The sequence below is a fragment of the Vidua macroura genome, chromosome 3 (assembly GCF_024509145.1).
Source record: "Vidua macroura isolate BioBank_ID:100142 chromosome 3, ASM2450914v1, whole genome shotgun sequence".
In the NCBI taxonomy this organism is placed as follows: Eukaryota; Metazoa; Chordata; class Aves; order Passeriformes; family Viduidae; genus Vidua; species Vidua macroura.
Genome location: NC_071573.1, coordinates 91,706,523 through 91,720,198, shown reverse-complemented (window position 1 = coordinate 91,720,198; position 13,676 = coordinate 91,706,523). Strand labels below are relative to the sequence as shown.

The 13,676-nt window shown below is 40.4% G+C and overlaps 1 protein-coding gene across 2 annotated transcripts; it reads right to left on the bottom strand.

The window, feature by feature from the left end:
- LOC128804706 (glutathione S-transferase-like) lies at positions 1-11,259 on the bottom strand. 2 transcript variants are annotated; one of them, XM_053972762.1, is made up of 7 exons: positions 11,177-11,259; positions 6,936-7,052; positions 6,192-6,243; positions 2,258-2,390; positions 1,795-1,936; positions 670-801; positions 1-530 (listed from the first exon to the last, which is right to left on the bottom strand). In XM_053972762.1, exons 2-7 carry the CDS (start codon positions 7,020-7,022, stop codon positions 408-410), a joined length of 669 nt encoding a protein of 222 aa, XP_053828737.1. In that variant the 5' UTR covers positions 7,023-7,052; positions 11,177-11,259; the 3' UTR covers positions 1-407. The 2 variants fall into 2 exon arrangements, with proteins under 2 accessions (XP_053828737.1, XP_053828736.1); XM_053972761.1 differs by lacking the exon at positions 11,177-11,259 and adding an exon at positions 10,773-10,863.
- Positions 11,260-13,676: the final 2,417 nt, after the last annotated feature.

The window sequence follows — 13,676 nt, the reverse complement described above, 5'->3', positions numbered from 1 at the left end:
TTTGCTCTCAAGAGGTAATATATTTGTAAGCAGCTGGTATGATCACACAGGTTTGAAATACAGAAAAATAATCCAACAAGTTATATTCTAACAATATAACACTGCATTGTTCTTTTTCCAAATTAATAAATTCCTGATCCTACAAATAATTCTTTGCCTCCATACTCCTTTGTTTTCATGTTTTGCCAAGCATTTGATATCAATAAAGACAAAGTTGCTGTCACATTGCCAGTATAACAGAATGATTTATTTCTGGTATGGGTTGTTTTGTTCCTCTAGCACTAGTTTTAACTAAAACAATACTAATTTGCTGAGCTTCCTTCTCCTTTGGTTTAGGGATTGGGGTTGCTGCTCTGCTTTCCCCCGCTCTTCCAGCATTTTGGGTCTCACCAAAGGTGGCAAGGCTCTCATTTCTTAAAAATCTTCAACACAGTTTCTACATAATGGGCATCTGGTGGGGGTTTCCTTGGGCTGCCAGGCTGCAGGAACTTCTTAATCGTAGGCATATTGCTCATTTTGCTTTTAAACACCTAAAAAAAAAAAAAAAATTAAAAACAGAGCAAGAGAGGAATTCCAGCCACAAAAATGTGATTTACCCAGCATGGGGGGATGATTACTTCAGGACTGACCTCTAGCTCCTGAATACAGCATACTCAGTAATTAAATTACCTGCAACTGAGGAAACCCTGAGAGCACATCAGGAACTTTCTCCTCCACTGCTAAAATAGCTTCTATTAGCTGAACATCTGCCCAGCTGAATTTGTTGCCCACAAGAAAGTCTTGGCCATGTTGTTTCAAAACCTGGAGAAGACAAGAAAATGTGGGCTGCAGATGAGAGCGGGGCATATGGGCATCCTTGGCAGCTAAGCCTCACAGCACAGCTGCAGAGCTGAGCAGCAATTCTACCTGAAATTTCAGAGTGGACCTTTCTGCTGAAGCTGAGCCTAAATTTCATTACTGCTGGGAAAAAATGAAGTTTTGTTCATTTCATGTTCTAGTACACAGACTACAAACTTTGGTCACTCAGTAATAATGAATGACGATGGGCACTAGGAACAGAAAAAAAACCACGTGCTAAAGTAGACTAGTAACAGTCCTAGGATTAGAAACAGGGATAATGGAGGAAGCAACAAGCAATTTAAGGAATTCATAGAACTCCCATTTAGATGTTTCATATGAAGTGATGTCCAATGCTAATATCAGGAAGGAAACTTAGAAATGCAGAATTGCAACAACTAACTAAAGAAAATCCCTGCCTTTGGGAACAGACTATTTTAGTGCTAAGAACTTGTGTGATGTTCAGCTTTTATTATTATTTTCCAAGAAAACTAGATCATTATTACAAAAGTGCCAGATGCACGAATCATATGGGTTGGTGTTATTTTTTTATAAATCTGTGACTGTCATTTTACTCAAGTACTCCTCTATACCTGATTTATGTACAAGGGATTTTTGCATTCTTCCAGGGAAACTTTTCCAAATGAAATTAAGTATGGGGGAGAGATGGGCTTTAAACAAATGTAAGTATAGAACTGCTCCTTCAAGAAAAATAATCACAAAACTTTTACTGAAAAGTTTTTTTGTACAGCTGAGAACATATTGCTTCGCAGATGTTCAAATACCACAGCCCTGACAACAAAAGCAAACAAAGAGTGGAAGATGTACTGCTGTATTTCCCCTTTTTTGATAATCAAAAAAGCTGAGGATTGGGAACTGACCTACACTACATTCTTATTTTGCAATTATCCAAAAAGTTTCTGCAAGTTTTATAGACACATACTTCCTGTAACTTACCTTTTCGAAGACTGGAAAGTACCTGTTAGTTGCTCTCTCCTTAATTGACTCAATATTCTTCTCTTTTGCATCAGGTGGAGAGAAAGGAAACATCAAAATCATTTGCATCAGATCTGATATTCCTTCCACATACATGTCAATCCTATTGGTCAGGGCAAGATGGTAGAAAAAAGCACAGAAATTATTTCATCTGTTTTCCAATTAACTAAGGCAACTTACAGGAATTTTATATCACCAACATAATGCCAATTTTCATAGCCAAAACTATGTATGAATGAAACCTGAATATTTTTCTGAAAGAACAGAAGCCTATTTCTGTTAGGAACACTTCAGAAGCAGTGGTTAAATCTTATCGTTAGCCTTTTTGATGCCTTTATATGGGATTTACAGGATTGAATTTGGTTTATATAATGTAGCTATCAAATAACAGACTGCTCTGTTAGTGATAGGAGGTGTTACATACAGGGCTCTCTCCTTCAAGTCTTTCCCATAGAGATTGTATTTCCCTGCTATGTAGCTCATGATGGCTCTGGTCTGCACCATCTTCATCCCATCAATCTCAACCAGGGGCACTTGCTGGAAGAGCAGGAATCCATCTAGGGTGGAGAGGTGAAGGAAAGCCTGTTAGTTCCTCCTGGACTGCAAGGTGTACAGGAGAGTGAGACACTGAGCACATTTCTCTTGCAGTGTAGGGGACCACTCATGTCTTGCTCTAACTGTAAAACTCATAGCATTCAACTTACATTGTGGGGAAGATCAAACAGCCTGCATCACACTCCTGTAGCAAAGTCACCACAGCACAGCTGGGCCCTGGGCTTGACAGCACTGACAGAGCTTCACTGGCTGGTGGGAGTTGGCCCTGCCTGTACCTCTGTACTTCTGGAGCCTGCCTCATACTGGCAGGAAAAGCCTGAACCAGCACTTCCAACCCAAGGAATAGGAGGAGAATAAAGATACATGGTAAATATGAACTTAAAAAAAAAAAAAAATCCAATTCTTTTGAATGCAGATCAATTCCCTGTCAGGGACATACCTGAGTAGTACTGCAGCAAGACCAAGCTGCTGGAATACAGGAAGGGGTCAGGCAACTTTAAACATCCTGAAGCTACAGAGCTACAGGCAGAGCCTGTGACAGCTATTGGTGTTTGAGTAAGTTTCACACACTCACTTCAGGGCCAGAGTTAGAGTGTCCCCATAGATTTTACAGGCCTAGTCTCAGTGCCATTCTACAACAATTTAGGTCTATATAGAAACATCTTTATAGTCCCATTTTCCACTGGTGCTGGTAGGAGCAATGTCTGAGCTTTCAGTGAGGCAGCTCTGAGAGCTAAGTATACACAGAGATTTAGCATTGCAAAGTCAGTCTATTCTAGACCAGTTTTCTGCTGGACTAATTCACTGTTTTTGGAGACACCCCCTCCTCCATCTACACACTAATGGCGTCCCGAGAACAATCCTGCCCTGCTTATAATCACAGCAGAACTCCAAATCCAAATAAGCAGCTGCCACTTGCATTGCTCAAAGTTAATTTCTTTTAATTGCTCAATTTATATCTGTTTGGTGAATCCTTCTTTCAGATATGAAGGTTCATTTTAACAGGCATATCTGCCGATCTTTTTCTCCAGAGCTGTTAAAATACCTTGCTAGGCTAGAATTAATATTCTTCACTCATTCTATATTATTAATTTACAGTTGAAATTCAAAGAGTAGTTATCTCTGCAGCAACAAATAGCTTGTGTTTGCTTCCTGTAAACATTCACAGAAAGATCATGTGTGTTCTTGTCTTTCCAGAACACACCTCTGCATCTTAAGGAAGAAACATTACTTGGTATCTATCTAGCAGAAACAATAGAATAGGAAAACTAATAGATCCTGAAGGGTATTTTTCAGCAGAAAGATGTGAAGTGAAAAATAACATTTGTCTTTCTGGCCCTTGACAAAAAGCAACACAGCAAATATGACTGAATACACCATTTGTTTCTTATCTACATAACAGAGGAGTCCCTCTTAAAAATCAGTAGTGGACTGCCTCTCCTCCCTCATTTTGCAGAGAGAACCACTTCACATAACCACAGCACAGAATACATATGCAGGATTAAAAGGAGTTTACCAGTCATTCCAGGGATTGGATTGTGCTGTCCAAAGGTGGTCTGTCCAGCACACATTAAAAAACAATCACCTGCTATTTGCAACCAACCAGCAGAGCTCACTGATACCCAGTGGGCAACCTCTGGCTGCACAGATTGTGCCAGGTTAGTCATCCCACAGGCCAACAGGTAGAGGTCTGCACAGGCCAAAGCTATTTAACTCTCTCTGCCTCCAAAACAGCTGCCTCTCTGCAAGCTGCCTGTTGGGAACAGCCCCTGGCCCAGGCATCATCCTGACTCTGCTGGGGCACTGCCTGGAGGATCATCAGCTGGCACAGGCCAAAGTCATGCCTGGGCCAGTCTAATGTGTGGTAGTGTCTAAACACAGGAAACTGTCAAAAATCATATTGGTAGGGAGAGAAAAATTGTTTAAGGGAGAAGTAATGTGGAGTTACTCCTGTTGAGTCCTGCCCTGCACAACTGGCAACATTCCAGAGGCCCCTTTATCAGGATGACTAATTTATCTCTTTCTTCAACCCATTCTATTAAAAAACCACACCTTTTTTCTTTGTGTTCTCACCATCTTAAGCTCAATGTATAGACATAAACCACTTGATTTTTCTTATAAAACTTCCCTATCCTTTTCACCACCATTTAATTTTTCTCTCTGGATATCAGTAAGCTCAGATACAATCCTGGTTACATTATCACTCTTTCTAGATAACCTACTCTTGTGAAGGATATAGGGATTTGGGGTTTCAGTATCTGTACTCTTACATTTAGAGCTGTAATTGGTTTGTGTACACTGCACTGTCCTCCCACATTTTAAGAGTCCCAGCAAACTGGACCTGTAAATTTAATTCTGATTTATTTAATATCATTTCTATCTTATTTTTGTTCACCTTAGTTTTCCCTGACAGAATTTCTTTAGACACAGCTTCTTCCTTCTGAGCTTAGCCACAATGCAGGCAAGACCTCTTCCAAGTCTCCTTGTATGGTTTGGCAAGCCCAGCCTTCTGCGAGGTTTCTCTCACGGATCTTGGGCAGCAGGTAAACTGTGGGGCATATGCACTACTGCTCCTCACTGTCCCAACTCCTTCCCCACTCTGGCAGGAATGTCTTCTCTTTCCAAGGTCTCTGTAGAGGGGTTCACTGCTGGATTTCTTCTGACCAGATATCAAGGGCAGTGGCTAGGGGTCTGCACTGGTGTGCAGGAAGAACTGGTCATGCTCCCAAGGTTGGTATGAAGCCTTTGTGGCATACTGCGTTGACCATGCCAGGCTTTCCTGCTGGCTCCATGCTTTTTAACTAGGGGAAGCTTCATATCTCTGGCTCAGGGAGTTCTATTTGCCCTGGACTAAAAATGTGCCAGGTACTGTCGGAACCCAAGGTGTCCCTCAGACACTCTTGGATGTTCTGGGCCCAGGGCAGAAGCCTCTGAGACCCTGGCAGGCGGCCAGGGACCCCTGTGGTCTTGAGCTTGACCCATGGAACAATTTACCAACCTTGCAGGAAGAACAAGAAATCACAAAAGTTTAGATATTATAATAGAAGTAGTCACAAGGTGAAAGGTAGGATTTTTGAGTGCTGTACAGGGGGGTTTTAGGCCTTGTACAGGGGGGTCTGAGGTTTGTACATGGGGGTCAGAGGTTTTAAGATGGAGGGATTTGGGCGTGCCCTGTCCTCCTTCTTTCTTCTTCCTATTCTCCATGTTCTTGGTGATGTTGGCACTCACAGATTGGTTTAGAGTAGAAAGTCACTGTTTAACATAGGTAGTAGGCATTGGGAAAAAACTATAAACACCTAATACGTAATGTGTGATATAAAAGATGGCACCCTCCCTTCGGGGAGGAGAGAGGAGACAGCCAGAGACGGGGACAGACAGAGTCAGGGACAATGTCAGGGAGTCTGTGTGCCTTGAGATAATATGCAATAAACTACCTTGAGACCGGACGACTGAAGACTACTGAGTCTTTCTTTGAAGGCACGGGTTGGAGGAGAGACTTTACCACCATCCGGAGTCACCCAAATCCGGGGAAGACTCCGGCAAGGTACCATACTAACAATTCAACAGCATAGGTGTTTTCCTGTTTAATGTACTAAAATAAACACAATCACAGAAGCTCTGGCTTTTAGCTTATACCAGTTATTTGGCACTGGAAATAGCAGGTTACTCAAAATTAGTATTGCACAATTCAAGGTGTGCACCCAGAAGTTTCCACTGGTTCAAATAAACTATATCAAACCATAAGTTTAACTAGGCTGGACAATTAGTTTGAAGGACAAAGTCTCAGGTATCAGGATTCTTACCTTTGATTAACTTGTCATACTGCTCTTTTGTTTCCAAATAAACTTCTTCAAACTGAAAAAGGAGTGAGAATTGTGTCACACTGCTGTATTTGAACATTTTTCTTCTGTTAAGTGATAGCACATAACCATGCCCAGAATTACTGAGTCAAGCAAAAGGTAATGGGCCAGGTCTTCAGCTGCACTGTTTAGGTGCAGATGTCCCAAGGATCCCACACACACCCTGACAGCTGATGGGGAGCAGAAGGAGGGTCTGGACATTTCTGCGTCAGTGCACTGATTCAGAAATAACTGAAGATCAAGCACAAACAGAGTGCAGGCATCTACAGAAACAAGACAGGTTGGAGCCAGTGCCAAGGGAAGCACAAGGTACATCAAATATTTCTAACCCCACCCCAGCTTACACACATTGCAACTGCAAACTTAATAAGATTGAGTTAAGGTAGTTCAGCACAGTTAGATAACTGACAATTAATAAAGGCCCTTTAAATAAATCCCCATTTTGTCCCTTTATGATTAATCACTTCAGGAGATTGCTACTACTTCTAATAAACTCTAAATGGCACCAAGTTTGCATCCCAAGTATCAACCATGGAAAAAGGTAGTTACAAACATGCAGTGCCACTGGACAAAAGAATTTAGTCACCCTCATGCAGCTTTTATCCACCACATGCATGTTAAATCGTCCCTCACAGAGGAAAGTAGAGAACACTAGTCTGTAACACTCTACTGAAAATGTCAACCAACCTCCACACCAGCTGCTGCCAAGAGCCATCGAATGGGCTCCATCCGGCCCCTTCCATTCAAGTAGGTAAGCCTGGGCTTCCCTGACATGTTCCTGAGCTCCTGGTTCCCTAAAAGATACTAAGCAGAAAACAGTATCTCATAAAACTGGCATTTTAAGCACCATTATTTTGAGGCGAGATAGCACTTTTCATTCTCACTATGCCCGTTGAAGTTTAAACTTCATTTGGTTCAAAACATAAAATGAGAGACAGATCAGTGACACCACACAGCCAGTACTAGGAAAGGAAAGATGTGCGAATCTGTAAAGCCTTCCTCAGTGCTGCCAGGGAGGTTTCTTATGATTGCAAGCAAACACAGACCTGTTTAAACAAGTGGTATGAGCCCCTAGCTACAGGGGGAACACTGCTGACTATGAAAACAATTATACAAAGCTACTGAAAATCCTTCCACATCCTCAGGGAAATTACTCATTTAGCTTCATTGCCATCATCATCATTGAAAAGAAGAAAAGAAGGAAAGGAAAATATATTTTACCAGGAGGCTGAAATTTGTCTAGCTTTGTTTGCCTTATTTGCATTTTGCAGCTTCATATGCAGACCATTTCTTTCTTCAAATAGGAGTGAATGAATTGTTGATATTCCCTTTATTCCATGAAACAGGATGAGCTTCCTTGGCCATTCTGCATGGCTGCAGCCTGTTTCCTTGCTGCTTATGGCAGCTTTGAGATGTCCTTTGAAGCCAGATGTGGAACCTAGCTGCATTGGCTTCATGTGCCCTGAAAAGTAGCCCCTGGGGCATGGGGCCCTGTGTTTCCAGGGGGACTGGAAGATGCTTGTATCACAAAGATGCTTGTATCATACAATGATGATCAGAAGGAAAAAAACAATTTAAAACAGATTTCCTAATCATATCCTAATGGTCAGAGTGCCTCACTTAAAATTCCAGATGACTCCAGTTTTCCCAGAGTTAAAGCCAAAGCTGCAACATTACATCTGTCACACCTTACATCCACTTGACACTTCTTATTTGAATCAGCCTCAGTACATTTTAGTGGTATGTTTTCTTCAAGCCACAATGCTTTGTAGGTGAACTTAAAATAAAGTACATCTGGAACATATTTTGCCCAAACTTGACTTAAATAAAAAACAGGATTGAGAGTTCTCCCTTGAGCAATTCCAGTAAGAACTGAGTTGTTACTAAAATAAATAGGAATATTTGGGGTAATTTAGTAAATATAATCAAAATACACATTATGGGAAAAAGTATGTCCAGTTTTAAAGTGTGAATAGTTGTTCCTAATTACAATATTTGGCTCTAGGGACAGTGTTTTATTAGTTCCTGCATCTTGTGCGACTACTTTTCACTGTAGGGCAGTTTATCAACATAGTTCACAATAACTATCTAGTGCTTCTTTTGTTATCATACTTTTCAGTTTCGTTGCATCTCTATCATTTCAACACACATTGCCCTACCTTATAATGTACTGAAACTTACAGTAAATAAGACTTTTCCTTTAACTAAAAAAGCCAACAACCGAAATATCAAGTATATGAACCTCAATCCTCCTGGAAACATTATCTTTTGTTTGCACAAGAAGCCTCAGGTATCATTTTATCACTTCACATGAACAAGAGATTCCATGTGGCATTAAATTATGTGAGAAGAACAATGACAAACATAGAATTAAAACTTGCCATTATATTTTTTTTCATAAAAAAAAAATAAATCTGTCAGCTCTGAGTGGATTTTAGTTACCTTAACATTCCAACACAGAAAAAAAACCCAACAAAAAAAAAAAAAAAAAACCAAAACCACCACCAACAAAAAACCCCACAAACAAACAAAAAACTAAACAACAAAAAAAAAAAAAAAAAAACTAAACAAAAAAAAAAAAAAAAAAAAAAAAAAAAAAACCAAAACCAAAAAAACCCTCTTGAGTTTTGGTTAAAAGTCACCTTAGTCTTTAGATGTGCTGAATGCATCTCCATTGACTATACAGGACCTGACACCTGTAGCTCACATACAGCTACTTTCAGTTAGTGGGTCTGGACCTGAGTCTTCTCTGGTGGGCTCAGTTTAGTTGCTCACTCCCCTGGGAGTACTGACACCTGAGATTCCCTAAAGATCAGAAGATACAACCCTCGACTAATGAGAAACTTAGCAACTTCTACATTAAAAAAGCAAACCTATTCATCCAGGCTCTCAACACGTTTTTTCATTTATTTGGGGAAAGATACAGCCTACAGAGCCAAGGTCTCAAGATTTCACTCACACCTCCACTATTTTTCTAGTTTTACTAAGAGACTTTCAGGAGGTACTGTTTTAAAAAGTTGATCCATTTTTGATAGAATATGTTGATGCTTTATTAGTAGCCAAGTAATCTTGTATAGCTGTCACCCATTTCTTACTGTTTGCCTTAATTAAAAATGGTCATTGGGTCTTTCTATATAAGTTACAATTTGTGTAAGAGAAGTATAGAATACCTGTATTACATTCTTCAGTAAGATGAGCAGCTATTATCTGAAAATCATATTAAAATAATTCAAAACCTTCCAAGACTCGGTACTAAAAACTAACACTTTCCAGAAGTTGTAGGATTCTGCCACCACCAGACAGCTCTTTCAAGGAAACAGAAAAACCCCTGATACTGATAACCTAAGGTGATGAAGAGCTCATTCACTGGGCAACACACAAGGTAGACATTGAGGATTTTGAAGCTAGTTGCACTTGTCCTGGGACTGCCAGACTGTAGTAAATCATTCACTTTGTTTGCAGAAGAAAGGCAAGGAACAGCCTCTGGGATAGTAACTGACATGCCAAATCCCACTACATTACTCCTTCCTCCTCGGGAAGGAATGACATCACAGCTGTGTAGTAACCACCCATAAAGCCTAAAAGGCTCAAGCAGATGTAACAGATGCACTGTTTCTAAATACCTATCTGGAATTGTTATTTGTGGGTGGTCATATTATCTGAGCAGCAACTGGAACACAGGTTATTGACTAAGTACTGCAAATGAAGCAGTGGAAGCTCCACCACTCAGTCCAAAGCTGAGCACACAAGCAGCTGAATTAATTGCATTAACAAAGATCCATCAGCTGCTCCAAGTCTGTAAATATTTATGCTGATTTTCAATATGCATTTGGAGCATGCCATGCCACTTGGTAGCTATGGAAGCTGTGTGGATTTATGACTTCTAGTGGAAGTAAACTATCAAAGGCTCCATGAATTGCTGAACTGTTAAAGTTATACAATTACCAGAGAAACGTGTTATCATTCATCAGCCAGACCATATGGCAGAAGGACAAAAAAAGAGATAGGCAATGGTCTACCATATATTTCATAACAACAATACAAACCACCAGGCTTACAAGCAGTCCATGGTATGAGCTGGTGTTGCTCCTCAAAAGCTATGTCTGACTGCTCCTGCTGAAGGAAATTGACTCTTGAAAAAGGTACAAACGGCCAAATGTCCAGGGACGGTTGAGAACAGGCATGGAAAACCTTCTAATTTTGATTAAGTAATATCTGATTCCTATAGCCAAAATACATCACTACTCAGGACATTTGGGGACTACTGCACTAACCCAGACACTGATGAAGAACAGGTTCATGTTATGAATTTATGCTGCAGCAAAATAAATAACTGCATTTTGCATACACTGCCCTGATATCTAGCAAAAGCCTCAACACATCACTTGACTACATACAATTTTGTAAATTGTTTTTGTCTAAAATCCATATTTCTATCCTATTTACTATTGCCTTGTGAGCCTTAGTAACATGCCTGTCCAGAACTTCTCTCAGGGATGCAAGAACAATTTAAGAGATCATCACCTTCCAAAAACAGGAGCACTCAGCATGAAATGCTGTTTAGCCCTGGAGCTGAGATTAGAGTCCAGCATATCCCACAGGCCAGCTTTCCTGCTCAAACCTAGAAGAAACAACACAGTGCTCGACACTTGCACTTTGTCCTCTCAGTTGTTTCATGGCTGCCTTGGTCAGCTCCACACTGCACCACAGAATTAATTTCCTGATTAAAACACATCTTTCTCTGGCATTTTCTCTCCTGCAGCTTCCACTGGTAAATAATTATCAAGCCATTTTTAGTCTACCTGGCACACAGACAAAGGAGAGCAGAGAATTTACATTACACCAACAGATGCCCTAAAAAACTTAGTCGTTTCACTTAAAAATAGTCATGCAAATGCTTTAAGGAAAAGGAATGTTTAAGTTCTTACCTTCTGACCTTAACTCAGACTCCACCCAGCACAAGCAGGTTCCCCAGGGCTGTTTAAACTCTGCAGCTTGGGGGAGTTTCCAGCCATACCCAATAAGAGAAAAAAGCCTCCCAGGGCTCTTAAACTGACACTATCCAGTTTAAAGACGTATGGCTCTGAAAACTGACACCCAAGCAGAGATAGTCTTTGTTTGCTGATTTGACTACACCATGACACTAACCTCACAGTTTCTAAGGTAGCCATCTATTCTCTTGGAATTTTGGGGGCATTTTACCCAAATACAACAGCAAGACATTTGAAAACACTGAGAAAATTATAGATTTTTTTTTCTGGGTCATATTTAAGGTAATAGTAATCATTTAAAGAAAAAACACAAAAGTTTCTAGGGTTATTTAATTATTTGGCAGGTTTTTATTTTTGCTGCTGTATGGCATAGAGAAGTTACTCAAAGTATGGAATAATGGGGCTCAATTACTTTGAAATACAGTATCAAGCTTACTTGATATAAAAAATGGATGAGCAGTTTATGTCACAACCCACCCTATGTCTCAAGGTAATAGCACTAATTTTTGAAATTGAATGTACATGGCTAATGCTCAGAGATTAAATAAATTATGATTTTCTTACCCACAAGAAGTAACTGTTTCAGCTTTTTTATCTGTATTTCAGCTAAAAATCCCAAAACTGAAAGTGCATGTGAACAGACACAAGGACAGCATAGCAAATGGAAAATGGGATTTGGGTGCTAAGATAAAGTTCCTTCCTCTAGCACAGACCCACATGTGATGTTGGGCATTGCTTTACACCCCTGCAGCAGACATCAGTACAATTAATCTGAAGATCTGTTCACAGAACCCACACCGTAATCAAAATTGTATTTGTCTGTCTAAAGCCATGGCTCTACTAACACAGCACGTCACTATGGGGAATCTCAGGACAAAATATTTGTAGGTAACATTTTCCTCACAGTTGGAGTTTTATAATGGCTTCTCTGCCTGGCAATCGCTGGCAGTTTCTTCCAGAGGATGCACTTCCCTTAGAATTTGTAATTTATGTTTGTAATTTATGTGCTTCAGAGGTTGATGCTGTTAGCAAAACTCAACTGTGTGGTGCTTCTTCACACTTTGCCTAATTCTAACTCTCTCGTTAGTTCATAATATACTGAGTAAAGCATGACATTAAATGCATGTGTCTTTATGTTTTCTATGTCAAACCCAGTTACTAACAGGCTACCCTAGAGAAAATTCCTTAATATGGGTCAGAAGTCCAGCAGAGGCCTAGAACAATACCCAGCTGGCAAAACAGGTACCCTATTTTGGAATATCTGAACATTATGTAAATGCACGCTGTACTAAGCATGGGCACAGTGATCCCTGTGTAATGCAGATGTGGCTCCAGTAGGAATGCAGCACATACAGAGATAGCTGAGTAGGAAAGGAGCATTTGTTCATAGCTATCCATGATGGCAGTATTGAATCAAGATTAATCTATTCCTGTTTCTGAAGTCTTTAATATCAGTATGCACCTGAGTGCAAGAGTTGGTTCAGGAAGAGAAACCACAGAAGAGCATGCATGTAACTGTAGTCTCTCTGTTCTCTCTGCAGTCTCAAAAGCTGCCAAGGCCAGCAGTAGGCTTGGTGGCAAAGAATGGGAGGGGGAGGTCCCTAATTTAAGGGTCAGGGATGACTGAGTGGTCAAGCAAAGCATTCTGATACTTGTTGGATTTGCTGAATATGGCTACATCCAGATTTGTTTGTTTGTTCCCCTTCTACCCATTCTTGTTTGGCAGAAAGACTTTCTCTCTTGTTCTCTTTTTATTTTGCTTCCAGCACAGCCTTTCATAATGTAATTACAAAGCTCCTTTGGAATCTGAAGGTAATCATATCAAGGAGGTTGCTGTTTTCTATAACTAGAATAGGTGTTCTGTAAACCTCTAGAGCAGAAAATAAGTTTCTTTTACATGATTTGTTTCTTTACATTTTGTTTGATAAGTTTCTTTACATGATTTGTTAAGCCACACCTATGAGTATTCAAGAAATGGGCATGGGGCCCAGGTGCCACTGAAGTGATCTGGGCTTGGGCAAAGGCAGATTTTAACTAGCGAGTATACCATGCCCTGGCATGTCACCGTCCCACTGTGCTCTGCAGACACACTTCCTTGTGCTGTAGATGAGGTAAGTTCAAAGTCTTCTCAAAATGTACCTACCTGCAATCCTCACAAACCACCAAGCAGCTGGCTTGGGGAACAATGCCTGATTGCAGCATCCCCTCAGAGGTGAGCACAGGGTACATCACTAAATGCCACCAAAGAATTAAACATAGAAGGGTAGGAGGATTCTCCCCATGCTGCTTATTGCACTCCTAAACATGCATGCTCCTAAACTGACGCACCACACCACTGTGACAAACATAATTTGAGTCCACATGAATAGTTCAAACAAGTCATACATCACTTAAGCCTTGCTGCAAACCTTCAGTCACTGCTCTGGTTCTGTGCAGG

Excerpts from the sequence above, each read along its gene's own strand:
- LOC128804706 (XM_053972762.1), bottom strand. The coding sequence starts at position 7,022 with ATGTCAGGGAAGCCCAGGCTTACCTACTTGAATGGAAGGGGCCGGATG. Across the intron at positions 6,244-6,935 it reads TGGCAGCAGCTGGTGTGGAG|TTTGAAGAAGTTTATTTGGA; the intron begins GTTGGTTGACAT and ends CTCCTTTTTCAG. Across the intron at positions 802-1,794 it reads ACTTTCCAGTCTTCGAAAAG|GTTTTGAAACAACATGGCCA; the intron begins GTAAGTTACAGG and ends TGTCTTCTCCAG.